This window comes from Aspergillus heteromorphus, assembly GCF_003184545.1.
Source record: "Aspergillus heteromorphus CBS 117.55 chromosome Unknown BO70scaffold_43, whole genome shotgun sequence".
Taxonomy (NCBI): domain Eukaryota; kingdom Fungi; phylum Ascomycota; class Eurotiomycetes; order Eurotiales; family Aspergillaceae; genus Aspergillus; species Aspergillus heteromorphus.
The window spans coordinates 85,514-97,987 of NW_020290448.1; the positions used below are offsets into that span (position 1 = coordinate 85,514).

General features: G+C 55.5%; 5 protein-coding genes across 5 annotated transcripts; 3 read left to right on the forward strand and 2 right to left on the reverse strand.

The window, feature by feature from the left end:
* Positions 1-104: 104 nt before the first annotated feature.
* On the forward strand, positions 105-1,864 carry BO70DRAFT_433062 (vacuolar calcium ion transporter). Its single transcript, XM_025548378.1, has 4 exons — positions 105-585; positions 659-1,470; positions 1,530-1,780; positions 1,850-1,864. The coding sequence occupies exons 1-3, from the start codon at positions 208-210 to the stop codon at positions 1,564-1,566; spliced, it is 1,227 nt and encodes a 408-aa protein (XP_025394874.1). The 5' UTR covers positions 105-207; the 3' UTR covers positions 1,567-1,780; positions 1,850-1,864.
* BO70DRAFT_374673 (vacuolar calcium ion transporter) lies at positions 1,699-3,116 on the reverse strand (the record flags this gene model as incomplete). Its single annotated transcript, XM_025544983.1, has 3 exons — positions 1,699-1,780; positions 1,850-2,637; positions 2,700-3,116. 3 exons carry the CDS (start codon positions 3,114-3,116, stop codon positions 1,699-1,701), a joined length of 1,287 nt encoding a protein of 428 aa, XP_025394875.1.
* Positions 3,117-3,780: 664 nt separating this feature from the next.
* On the forward strand, positions 3,781-9,026 carry BO70DRAFT_374674 (plasma membrane calcium-transporting ATPase; the record flags this gene model as incomplete). Its single annotated transcript, XM_025544984.1, has 8 exons — positions 3,781-4,080; positions 4,139-4,222; positions 4,278-4,996; positions 5,059-5,115; positions 5,816-7,100; positions 7,132-8,220; positions 8,272-8,654; positions 8,720-9,026. 8 exons carry the CDS (start codon positions 3,781-3,783, stop codon positions 9,024-9,026), a joined length of 4,224 nt encoding a protein of 1,407 aa, XP_025394876.1.
* Positions 9,027-9,367: 341 nt separating this feature from the next.
* BO70DRAFT_366439 (metallophosphatase domain-containing protein) lies at positions 9,368-10,664 on the forward strand. The gene has a single exon (XM_025544334.1). It carries the CDS (start codon positions 9,433-9,435, stop codon positions 10,369-10,371), a length of 939 nt encoding a protein of 312 aa, XP_025394877.1. The 5' UTR covers positions 9,368-9,432; the 3' UTR covers positions 10,372-10,664.
* Positions 10,560-11,954, reverse strand: BO70DRAFT_374676 (uncharacterized protein; the record flags this gene model as incomplete). The annotated part of the gene is made up of 4 exons (XM_025544985.1): positions 10,560-11,154; positions 11,232-11,283; positions 11,319-11,605; positions 11,764-11,954. 4 exons carry the CDS (start codon positions 11,952-11,954, stop codon positions 10,560-10,562), a joined length of 1,125 nt encoding a protein of 374 aa, XP_025394878.1.
* Positions 11,955-12,474: the final 520 nt, after the last annotated feature.

Genomic DNA, 12,474 nt, shown 5'->3' on the forward strand with positions numbered 1-12,474 from the left:
TGACTCATGACGTATGTATAGTAATACCATCTGTCGTCAGGTATGGTACGGTCACTCCTCCCCCCCCCCCCCCCCTCCCTCCTCCCTCCCCCTTGGGAACATCATCGGGGTTTAAAGCAGGGAATTTCGTCTGTCTGTCTGTCGGTCTCTCGGTCGGTCTATCGCCATCTCCATCTCCATCCCCTCCCCCTCTGCTATCCCACCACCATGCCTCCCTCGCCCACCACCCCCCAGTCTGGGGAGCTCCGTGACCCCTTACTGAAATCCCTCCCCGAACCGTATCTCCAGCCGCTGTCCGCCCCGTCCACTGCCTCCGCCGACCATCGCCATCACTCCTCCTTCCTGCACACCATTGCAGCCGCCATCCCCAGCGCGGGCGCATACCCGTTGCTCGTCTTTCTCCCCCTGGGCCTCATCGCTGGGGTCTGCGGCTGGAACCCCGTCCTCGTCTCCATCTACAACTTCCTCGCCATCATCCCCCTCTCCGCGTTGGTGTCGGACTCCTCAGACGCCTTGTCAGATTATCTGGGAGACCTCCTCGGGGGCCTGGTTAACGCCTCACTGGGCAACTCGGTCGAGTTAAGCGTACGTTCCCGTCCTTCCTGCAGGGGCAACACCACCCCCGAACAAGGCTGAACAATGGATGTGTGCCATCTAGACCGGAATCTTGGCCGTCGCAAGCGGAGATTTCTACTTCGCGCAGTGTGTCATGATAGGGAGTATCCTTTCGGACCTCCTGCTGATCCTCGGATGCTGTCTCGTCACCGCCTCGTACAACACCTATATCCTCCACTTCAACAAACCCGTCACGGGCGCCCTGGCCTCGTTGATGGTCGTGACCTCCGTCGGCTTGATTTTGCCCTCCGTGCTGTACTCGACCTTCCCCTTCGACCTCGGCGACCAGATCGTGTCCTTTTCGCGGGGAACCTCTGTCGTCCTGCTTGTCCTCTACGGGGGTTATCTATACTTTCAGCTGGGGACGCACAGCCATCTCTTCCAGCAGCAGAGTAGCGATCAGGATGAGGTGGACTCGTCTCCAGAGCCCCGGCGGGATTTGAACAAGTCGCTGTTCATCCTCGCCCTCTCTACACTCGCGATAGTTGCCTGCACCAGATATATCCTGGCCAGCATCCCCGCCACGGCCATCGCCCTGAATATCTCCAAGACCTTCATTGCGACCATCTTGATCCCCATTGCCAGCAATGCCCCCGAAGGAGCCGCAGTGATCATGGCTTGCACCGGTGGTGGCGATGTGAATTTTGCCATCAGCGTGATCGTGAGCAGCATCCTCCAGATCGGGTTGTTTGTCATCCCGTTCCTGGTGATGCTTGGCTGGCCGATTGGCCAGCCCATGACCCTCTACTTCGAAACCTTCCACACGGTCGTCTTGTTCTTCTCCGTCCTCCTGGTCAACTGTATCCTGCAAGACGGCAAGTACACCTATATCCACGGCAGCATGTTGGTGGCCATGTGAGTGTCCCTCTTCCCTCCCTCGCTGTCCCACCCCACCCACTGACTGTTCCACGCAGGTATGCCATTCTGACACTAGCCTTTTACGTCCGCTAAGCCGTAGCCCCGGGTGTTGTCATTTTATTCATAGCGACCAGTAGTGATGCAGTGTCATTCGTATTGCATGCTATCTAAAACACGAGATGGATGAATATATATATGTATCCCATCGATGATGAAAATGAACGATCAAGATGTGTTCACGGTCACCACATCCGCGCTGGGGCTGATCCCCGGACAGACGTAGAAGGCCACCCCCGCAATGACATATCTGTCCAACATCATAGTTAGCATACTGGTCACGAGCAAGAGGCAGGTGAAGGGGACGAAATAAACTCACGTTCCACACAACATCAACCCATCGAAATAGTTGGTCCTCCCCTCGTGGATCACGTGGTTGGTGACCATGGCGGCCAGGAACAACATGGTGGCCTCGAAGTTATCCAGCTGGAGGGTCACCGATTGGCCCAAAGTCCAGCCCGTCAGCACGAGAACGGGCACCACGAGCAGGGTGAGGCGAAGCACACTGTTCAGGATGGTCCGGACCGCGGCTTCCACATGGCCTTGGCGTGCGATGACCACGATCGTAAGGGACTTGGCCAGATTCCCGACCAGCGGAACCCAGATGAGGACGGGGAAGCTGGTGTTCGTGCCCCGCTCCAGCGCCGCACTGGCGCTGTCGACCAGATACACCGTGCATAGCGTCAAGCAGGACACTCCCTCCGTCAAAGCCAGGCAGGCAGTCCGAGGGGTAAACACGGCGACATGCTCTTCCTGCACTCGGTCCCCCCGGTGGCTCTCCGTGTCGGAATCCTCCAGTTGCGCGCGACCTGTCCGCTCCGCAACGTGGAAGATCCCAGCATGCGTCTTGAGCTGAAACAGCAGGAAGATGGCTAGCAAGAAGAGCAGAATGATCGCGATCCCGTACGAGACCATGCGCACCTCGTGGCTGGTGACCACCGCCTTGAGGGAAATGGTGTCCAGGGACGGGAAGGTGACCATGATTCCGGGCACGACCAGCGCAATGCATACGACAATCATCAGCGAGGACATGATGCTAGTCAACGTGCGATCAAAGTAGAGATGCTCCTTGTCGTAGCCGGCAACCAAGAAACTGCTGCCCAGCACCTAGATACATACTGTCAGGCCCCGAAGCACGGGCGTCAATGGGATGGGATAGGGTAGCCTACCAGAAGAGAATAACACAAGATACTGCCGACCACCATGGAATGAAAGATGCGGCCCTGCCCTCGCTGTGCGGCGACAAAGCCGACCATCAGCTCGACCGAGTTCCCCAGGGTGGCTTTGAGTAACTCATGCAGGAACGGTCCCAGCGTGGCGGACAACTCCGCAATGGCAATTGTAATCAGTGCCATGAGCGGGACCAATGCGATGAGATTCAGCCAGAACACCATCGGCTGGGGACCCCCCAGGATGCCCGACAATAAACCCAGGGGGGCAAACACCACCAGCGCCCGCAGATAGGGGTGGCTGCCAATCTTCACGATGGCCATGTGGAAGGGATGTGCACGCCCGTAGGGCACTTCGGCGGGGGAGAAGCCATGGTCGCTGGGCGAGGGGGTGGGCGGCGATGAACCTCCCTCCATCCCAGACGAAGACGAGTTCTCTGCGGTGGAGGTGAAGGAGTGGTGGTGACGATGGCGAACGGCGGGCATGCCGGGCAAGACCTCCTTCCAAATGGTCAAGGTCAGATGAGCATGAGAGGTGTCATCGCTTTGCTTTGCTTTGTTTCTCCTGAGCGGTGGCGGCGGCAGGCAATAAGCTATGCGGGTCAGGTATAAGGTAAGGTAGTAAGTACCACGGTAAGGGGCTTACCGTCCGTACCGTTCTGCGGTTCTCGCATCGCCCGCCCCAACCGAGCGTTTCCTGCTCGGGCCCCTCAGCCTTACAGGGCTGGGTGGCAGCTTCTCATTGGCCTGTCCCCCCACCTGACCGTCCAGCCGACTAGCTTGGCGCCTAGGCACCCCCCATTCTCGCCCAATAGGGCTGTCTGGTTTGCCATGGACCCCCACCCTTTTACCCGCTTGTTCCGCCTTTTTGTCAAAACAATGGTATCGTTCCCGTATGACGTTATGCAAACAGTACATGACGGTATTGATGGTATCTGCACCACCCCCTCTCCTGTACTGTTAACTAGTCCGGCCTTACAAATGGCGCAGAATGGGATAACATCGGGTGGAGGCTCCACTACATGCTTCTGCTCAGAACTCCATCCATCCTCTCTGCAAAGTGGGATTACTACGACTCAAGATGCCGCTGATGAAACCCCCTCGACCCATGGCTTTACCCTCGCCCATTGCAAACCTCCGCCACACGGTCGAAGTGACTCTCCTTTCCAGCTACACCAATGTCCTGCTGGTCTTCGTCCTCCTGGGCATCCTGTCCGGAACTCAGGGATGGAACCCGTCGGCAGTATTCGTGCTGAACTTTTTGGCCATCTTTCCCCTGGCCTCACTGCTGTCCTTCGCGACAGAGGAGCTGGCCAAGAGCGTCGGACAGACCGTCGGCGGGCTGATCAATGCTTCGTTTGGCAACGCCATCGAGATGATAGTGAGTGACAGTCTCTTTACCATCCTCTAGTCGGTCCTCGCGGCTAACCAAGCTCCAGGTGGGAATCACAGCCGTGACTCAAGGAGAAATCCATATTGTCCAGAGCTCCATGGTGGGGAGTATCCTCTCGGGCACTCTGCTGGTGCGAGAAACATCTTGACTTTTTTTTTTTGCTGCCGTATCTAACTAGCACCCAGGTCTTGGGATGCTGCTTCTTCGCCAGCGGCTGCAACAAAGACACCGTTGTCTTCAACGTCGACGTGACGGGGATCATGTCGTCACTGATGATCGTGTCCTCCGCGGCCCTGATCATCCCCTCGACGCTGTACTCTACCGCCCTGTACGCTTCCCCGCATGGGAGTGAGTACATCCTGCATCTGTCGCACATCACCGCCGTCCTCTTGCTCCTCTTCTACCTAGTCTACCTCTACTTCCAGCTGAGCAGCCACGCCCAACTCTTCATCGGCACCGAAGACGACGAAGAGGAGGAACGGCAACTTGGTCCCCTCGCCGCCAGCTTCGTCTTAATCCTGGCAACTCTAGGCGTCACCGTCTGTTCCGATTACCTGGTCGACGGCGTAGACGGCTTCGTCGAGGCCTACGGCGTCAGCCGCGCCTTCCTGGGTCTCATCGTGGTGCCGATTGTCGGCAACGCGGGAGAATTCGCAACGACCGTGAAGGCCGCGAAGGAGGGGAAAGTCGACCTGGCGATCGGGCTGATCTGTGGGAGTACTCTTCAGATTGCGCTGTTCGTCACGCCGTTTTTGGTGCTCTATGGATGGGCCCTTGGGCAGCCGATGTCGCTGAGGTTTAATACCTTTGAGACTGCGTGTTTCTCACTTGCGGTGGTAGTGATGAATTGTCTGATTCGCGAGGGGCGATCGAATTACTTTGCGGGGGTGCTGTTGTGTGGGACGTGAGTGTTCCTTCTCTTGTTGGTTTTGTTGCATCGATTGTGTTTTGCTAACTGCGTGCTAGATATTTGATCGTTGCCATTGCGTTCTATGTGCATCCGGATATTGTGACGCCGTCGGAGTAGGCGTCAAAATATGTTTCTGGGGGGTCGAGGGGTTTCTGGATAGCCAGCACTGGGGTTGAAAATTGGAATAGAATGATTTTATTTGATACCAACACCGCATACACTAGACACGAAGAAGGATGGCCGAGCGCAGGATCAGGATGGCGCTCTTGGGAAATTAACACCGAGTCATCCTGGATGATGCAAGCAATAATACCATACACTATAGGTCGGTCCCGTCCGATTCAGGTTAAATTACGGAGCGGCCTCTGCCCGGTATTGTGGTACGCCCGAATACCGCCCTGACCCATACGGCCCCGGGATGGAAAGGGAACCGCCAGCCATCCATCCATCCATCTCCGCCCATCTCACTTCCTTCTCCCCTCTGCGCTGCGTGCAAACCCCCGATCATTGCACCGGGACAGCATTTGTATCTGTGGCGTTTCAGACCTGCCTAACGACCTGCATTCCACCCGAGCTGAACCCCACTAGCCAATAAGCCATGGCAGCCCGCCGTTCTCCAAGCTAAGCCCAACTCTCACCTCGCGATAGCCGAGTTTGGAACCAAGGCACAATGAAGGAGGTAAGTCTCCGATTCCCCACAGCCTCTGGCGTTACACCTGCTAGGGTCGATCCCCAGACCAATGTCCCGCCAAGTGACAATCAATACTAACGGGGATCCAAGAGCCTGAACGAGAAGCCGGGCACCTCCCACAGCGAGCCGCTGGTCAGGGGCGAGCGCGGCGCATTCCAGTTCTCGCCAGAGCAGCTGAGTGCACTGATCGACGCGCGAAGCCTCAACACTTTCTGCGCATACGGAGGCCTTCCTGGACTCGAGAGGGGCCTGCGAACGGATCGCAATACCGGGTTGAGCGTCGATGAGACGATCATTCCAGGAGCCACACCCTTACCGGTCCCCCATCACCATACCCACACGATCGGCCATCATCACCATCATACCGAGCACTTCGCGGATCGACGACGAATCTTCGGTGACAACCACCTTCCCGTCCCCAAGTCACCCACGGTCCTTCAGCTGATATGGATGGCATACAACGATCACGTCCTTTTCCTCCTGACCGGCGCGGCGATCATCTCCCTCGCCTTGGGTCTCTACCAAACGTTCGGAATCAAACACACGAGCTCGAATCCGCCGGTGGAGTGGGTGGAAGGCGTGGCCATTATCGTTGCTATCATTGTGATCGTACTGGTCGGCGCAGGAAACGATTTCCAAAAGCAGCTGCAGTTCCAGAGCTTGAACAAGAAGAAGCTAGATCGCGGTGTGAGGGTGATTCGCTCCGGTCGGCTGCAGGAAATTGCTATCTACGACTTGGTGGTGGGTGATATCGTGCATATGGAGCCAGGGGATGTTATCCCGGCGGATGGGATACTGATTCAGGGGCATCATATTCGATGTGACGAGGCATCCGCCACCGGGGAGTCAGACCTCTTGATCAAGACCACTGGCGATGAGGTATCCCGAGCCTTTGCTGAATGTCAGAACACAAAGCACCTGGATCCGTTCATCATATCGGGCTCAAAGGTTGCGGAGGGGGTCGGGTCATTCCTGGTGCTGGCGACGGGCACGCATTCCAGCTACGGCAAGATTCTTCTCAGCCTTGAAGATGATCCGGGATTTACGCCCATGCAATCACGACTGAATGTACTCGCCAAGTGGATTGCCAAGTTCGGTGGTCTTGCAGGCTTGGTGTTGTTTGTTATTTTGTTCATGAAGTTCCTTGTTGGACTCCATCACTCGACGACATCGGGGGCGGAAAAGGGCCAGGAGTTCTTGAATGTGTTCATTATTGCCCTCACGGTGGTTGTGATTGCCGTGCCGGAAGGCCTCCCTCTGACAGTGACTCTTTCTCTGGCTTTTGCGACTACGCGGATGCTCAAAGACAATAACCTGGTCCGGCAGCTACGGGCCTGCGAGACCATGGGCAATGCGACCGATATCTGCTCCGATAAAACGGGGACACTGACACAGAACCGCATGACAGTCGCTGCAGGGACATTTGGTCTGGGTTCAGAATTTCCAAGATCCGCAGCATCGGATCGCAGAGTCGGAGAGCGGGGCGACTTCCGCTGATTTTGCAGCAAGTCTCAACGATGTCGTCAAATCACTTATTCGGCAGTCCATTGCCCTCAACTCAACTGCCTTTGAGACAGATGCAGATGGGACTCAATCGTTTGTTGGGTCCAAGACGGAGTCGGCTCTGCTGGAATTCTCCCGGGAGTACCTAGCCATGGGTCCACTCGACGTCGAGAGAGCGAACTGTGAAGTGGTAGAGCTATTCCCCTTTGATGCTTCTCGCAAATGCATGATTACCGTTGTCCGCGTCGGGGAGGCCTACCGGGCTTATGTCAAAGGGGCACCGGAAGTGTTGCTGGGCATGTGTACGGCGGCAATGGTGGACCCGGCAGAGGAGCTCTCTATTGTTTCCTTGGATGGAAGCGCAAAGAAAACTCTGCATGAGAAGATCGACAAGTACGCCCGGCGGTCGCTGCGGACGATTGCGCTAGTCTTCCGAGATTTCCAGACATGGCCCCCTAATCAGACCGGGGAGATCCAGTCCGATACGCTTGATATCGCGGATGTCTTGTGTCATCTGACCTTCATCGGTATTGCCGGTATTCGGGATCCCCTGCGCCACGGGGCTCGCGATGCGGTGGAGACTTGCCATAGAGCGGGCGTGACGGTGCGCATGGTGACAGGTGACAATCTTCTGACAGCGCGATCTATCGCCGAGGAATGTGGCATCGTCTCCAGCGACGAGGACATTGCGATGGAAGGGTATGAGTTCCGAGCTTTGGACGAGGTACAGCAGCTTGAGATCGCGCCGCATCTCAAAGTCCTGGCTCGATCTCGCCCGGAAGACAAGCGTACGCTGGTCCGACGACTGAAAGAACTGGGTGCAACAGTGGCTGTCACCGGAGACGGAACGAATGACGCCCCGGCTCTGACCGCCGCCGATGTTGGCTTTTCGATGGGCATCTCAGGGACTGAGATTGCACGCGAAGCATCAGCGATTGTTCTCATGGACGATAATTTCAGCTCCATTGTCAAGGCGATCATGTGGGGGAGAGCAGTCAGCGATGCTGTCAAGAAGTTCCTGCAGGTAAGATACCGCACCAGCCCGGATCTCAAAGCGTCTATCTAACATGATCAGTTTCAAATCACTATTACATTCACCTCTGTCGGCCTGGCCTTCGTCACATCCGTCGCCAGCTCGAGCGAAACATCGGTTCTGACAGCCGTGCAGCTGATGTGGGTGAATCTATTCCAGGACACCTTAGCGGCCTTGGCTCTCGCGACGGATCCCCCGTCCCTCAAAGTCTTGGACCGGAAACCCGAAAAGAGGTCGACTGCCTTGATCACTGTAGCGATGTGGAAGATGATCGTCGGCCAGTCCATTTACCAGCTCGCCGTAACCTTGGTGCTGTACTTCGCCGGCAACAGCATCTTCTCCTACACGACCTCGCACGAACACGATCAACTCCAGACAGCCATCTTCAACACCTACGTCTGGATGCAGGTCTTCAACCTGTACAAGTGAGTCTCCCGCCCAACCCACCCTTCACATCCTCGATCATTCCGCGCTAACCAATGTACCTCAGCACCCGCACCCTCGGAAACAACCTCAACCTCCTTGAAGGCGTCCACCGCAACTGGCTCTTCATCGGCGTCAGCCTCGTCATGGTCGGCGGACAACTGATAATCATGTTTGTTGGTGGCCGCGCATTCTCAATCAGCCATCTTACTGGCGTGCAGTGGGCCTACTCTGTTGTCCTGGGGGCCATCTCCCTCCTGGTTGGGGTGGTCGTGCGTCTGAGTCCGGATGCGTTGTTTGAGAGGCTGCTGGGTGGTTTAGGGGTCGTCACTGGGCCTGTTCTGAGGACTCTGCGTCTGCGAAAGGGAGAATAGTTTTCAGGGAGAATAGTTTTCGGGTTAATAGTCTTCTGGCTTCTTTCTTTTCATTTTTTGATGCGTTATACCCCGGGGCCTGTGTGTACATTTGCACCTATATATAATGTTACTTTATGGATGGAATATTGTTCGAATATAATTCTGGGGGTTAGGAAGAATTGAAGAACTGCAGATGTATAGCAGTTGACAGCACTATAGGAAGAATAGAATACACTCAGAAATGCCAGTAGATCATGTCATGATTACGCCTGGCCAGGGGAATTGTCGGGTCACATGCCCACCTCGCCGCTCCTTCCTTCCTCCTCCGCTTCGTACTTCCTCCCCACAACTATCCTCGACGATCCCACCCCCCCCCTCCCCCACAAAACACACGGGGAAAGCTTCATTCCAACGCTTTCAAACCATGTGGTTCCGCCGCACCTCAGGCCTGGATGCCCTGCTGCAGCGCCCCGAGCAAGAGAGCTTTCTCCGCCGCTTCCTGCGCTCTCCCGTGACAACCACCGCACGGCTCCTCTACAACTACTTCACCCGCAAGCATCCCATTCCCACCCAGCAAACCGATAGCTCTCGAGTCCGAGTAGTCTGCATTTCAGACACCCACAATACCCAACCCCAACTCCCAGACGGCGACATCCTCATCCACGCCGGCGACCTCACCCAATCTGGGACGCAGGGGGAACTCAACGCGCAGATCGAACGGCTGGATGCGCAACCCCACCGACACAAAGTCGTCATAGCAGGCAACCACGAGCTGTGTCTCGATCCTCGCTTCTCCGATACTGCGACTACCATCAACTGGAAGTCCCTCATATACCTCCAAAACACCTCAACCACCCTCGAATTCGGCGACGATTACACCCCGCGTCGTCTGAAGGTGTTCGGCTCTCCGTATACCCCTAAACACGGCAACTGGGCCTTTGAATGCCTGCGGACTAATTCAAGATTCTGGGGAGATGTCGGGATCCCCGAAGACACGGATATCCTCATAACTCATGGACCGCCGAGGGGACATCTCGATCTGGGATGGCTGGGGTGTTCGCTTCTTCTGGAGAGATTGTGGGAAATAAAGCGCAGACCAAGGTTGCATGTTTTCGGGCATATTCATGGTGGATATGGGGCTGAGATTGTTTGTTGGGATGCGTTTCAAAGGGTTTATGAGGGGGTGATGGATCGGAAAGTAGGATGGGTCGGGGTGGTGAAATCGGTGTATTTGGGGACCGCACGGGCGTTGCTCGGGAGAAGATTCGGTTTGGGAGGCCAGGATATGATTATGGTTAATGCTGCTGTGGTGGGGGGTGTCCGCGATGAGAAGAGGCGGGAGGCGATCTGCATTGATATCTAGCCTCCAGCGCAGCTGAGGAAGGTCTCAGATTGGCCTTGTAATTTACCAGGTGATGTCTATTTCCGATTGGACTTTGCTGATCGTGTGTTGTAGGCCGTGAATTGGGACTAAATTGTATCTCATTGGACTCTTGACACCACGGTAGAGTCAAATAGATCCTTCCCGAGAGGATCATGCACTCTTTTGATTCATATGAAAGACGATAGGATTGCTTGCGTCTCTTTCCATGAATGTATCTTACAATGTTTCAAGTCATCCAGCAACCAGTGCTTCAGAGAATTCCAAGCCGGAGGCAGAAAGACCGACAAGTTACCAACCGTCAACAGCCAGATCCATAACTGAGAGGACACATAATCCTTAGTCCTCAGCTGTACTAGGCACCGTTCATATGCTGCGGACAGATATGGCGAATGAATGAAGCAATCATCCCACCGCAGGAAGACGTCGAATCCGTAGGCCAGCAGAGCAAGACGAACGGCCTCATCGCAGGACCCGTTCTCGAAGACCATCCGTTGTAGTGGATACATGACGGAAAGCATCGTCCTGACAAAATCTATCTCCGGAATTCGGCCGCTGGTTTCACTCGCAAGGTTCATATATGCACTGAAGGTCTGCATAGTGCGCCAGATCCCGGCTAGTCCTGGGTCCAGGTCCTGGACGAACGGGGGTTCGGAGATGAGACTCATTTTCAGGTACGGGGGAAACAGAATAGAAGGTCCGAGCTCCCTATACTCACCAAATACGGGCTTGTCACCCACTAGCAAAGCCCGTCCGATGTCGCAGCTTGATGGAATCGATGAGTGTCAGTACTTTATCCTGGAGTACCAGGCACGCATTCCACAGGAAATGAACGAACCTACCGAATAAGGTTGATGGGAAGTCTAGAAATCGACATGAACGCCTTCAGACCATCTTGCGCAGACCCTCGGTATGATGTCGCGCAGCACTCATATCACCCGTCATATGAGCATGCATAGCCAGAAGGCTCATGGCCGTGATTGTCGCATTGGATAAATGAGACTGCTCGTCGGAGAGCTTATCCCGCAGCAACCTGATGGTCCTGTTCAAGTAAGGCGACGCCGAACCTTTGTCGTCCTTCTCAAAGTACAGTTGAGCCGTCATTATTACGGCATTGACATATGCATCATTCGAGCTGAGCATGCGCAGCATCCAATGACTGTCAACTTTGTTGAAGACGACACATCGGGCAAGAGGGAAGAAACCCACTCTTGCTCTGTGTTCAACTGTATAGATTAGAAATAGAGCCACCACGGTACCAACGCACACCTACAACGAAAGATAAGGGATACCGCTGCCGCACTGGTAGTTGCATCTGCCAGCTGGATCAGGGACGTGTCGTTCCCGATACGGGGGGGAATATGTGGCGCAGACTGATGCATCTTGATCTGTTCCTCGTGCTCATTTGTAATGCCTGCATGGGTGTCGTGCGTGTGTGGGGCCTGTTGGCTGGGCTGTTCCACGCGGGCCTTCCCCCGATTCTTGCCCCTCGTGACATGGCTGCGAATGAGCTTGCGGGTGTGGGGGTCGACTTTCTTTGTCCCGGTGGATATGATGAATGGCATTTCCGCCTTGGATGCTATGGAATGGCGGGCTCAGACGATGTTACACGACAAACTGATCCGGGTGGAGATACATACCACACTGCCGAGAAGGAGGCATGGCGAGTGGGGCCACTGTGGTGAGTAGACTCAATGTATGAGTGAGTCGGGACAGACAGGTCTGGACAGTGGAATGGTATTAACTATACGCCTGTAGGAAGCCCATGGAGGCCCGGGGAGGGGGGAATGTGGTATGGGTATGAATTGTTGACTGGACAGGATGGACGTGAGTCAGGCTGTCAGGGGTCGAGGCCGAAGGACAAAGAGAACAGCACCTCAGGCTTACTAAATTCCCCAACCACCGCCAAGAACGCCATTTGCTGCATCCCTGTCTCGCGACTCACAACGCGCTGTTGCTGAATGGCACTACTAGCCTTCTCAACCGCTAGATTTGAAGGCCACCCGAGGCTTCTTCTTCCTGGGAGGAGCTGTCGGAGCCACGCGCTCCCGCCGCTGTATCCCCCACCATTCCCTGGTGACTGCT

Bases quoted from the DNA above. Each gene is read 5' to 3' on its own strand.
- BO70DRAFT_433062 (XM_025548378.1), top strand. From the start codon at position 208: ATGCCTCCCTCGCCCACCACCCCCCAGTCTGGGGAGCTCCGTGACCCC. The intron at 586-658 runs GTACGTTCCCGT...TGTGCCATCTAG, and splicing joins GCAACTCGGTCGAGTTAAGC to ACCGGAATCTTGGCCGTCGC. The intron at 1,471-1,529 runs GTGAGTGTCCCT...TGTTCCACGCAG, and splicing joins GGCAGCATGTTGGTGGCCAT to GTATGCCATTCTGACACTAG.
- BO70DRAFT_366439 (XM_025544334.1), top strand. From the start codon at position 9,433: ATGTGGTTCCGCCGCACCTCAGGCCTGGATGCCCTGCTGCAGCGCCCC.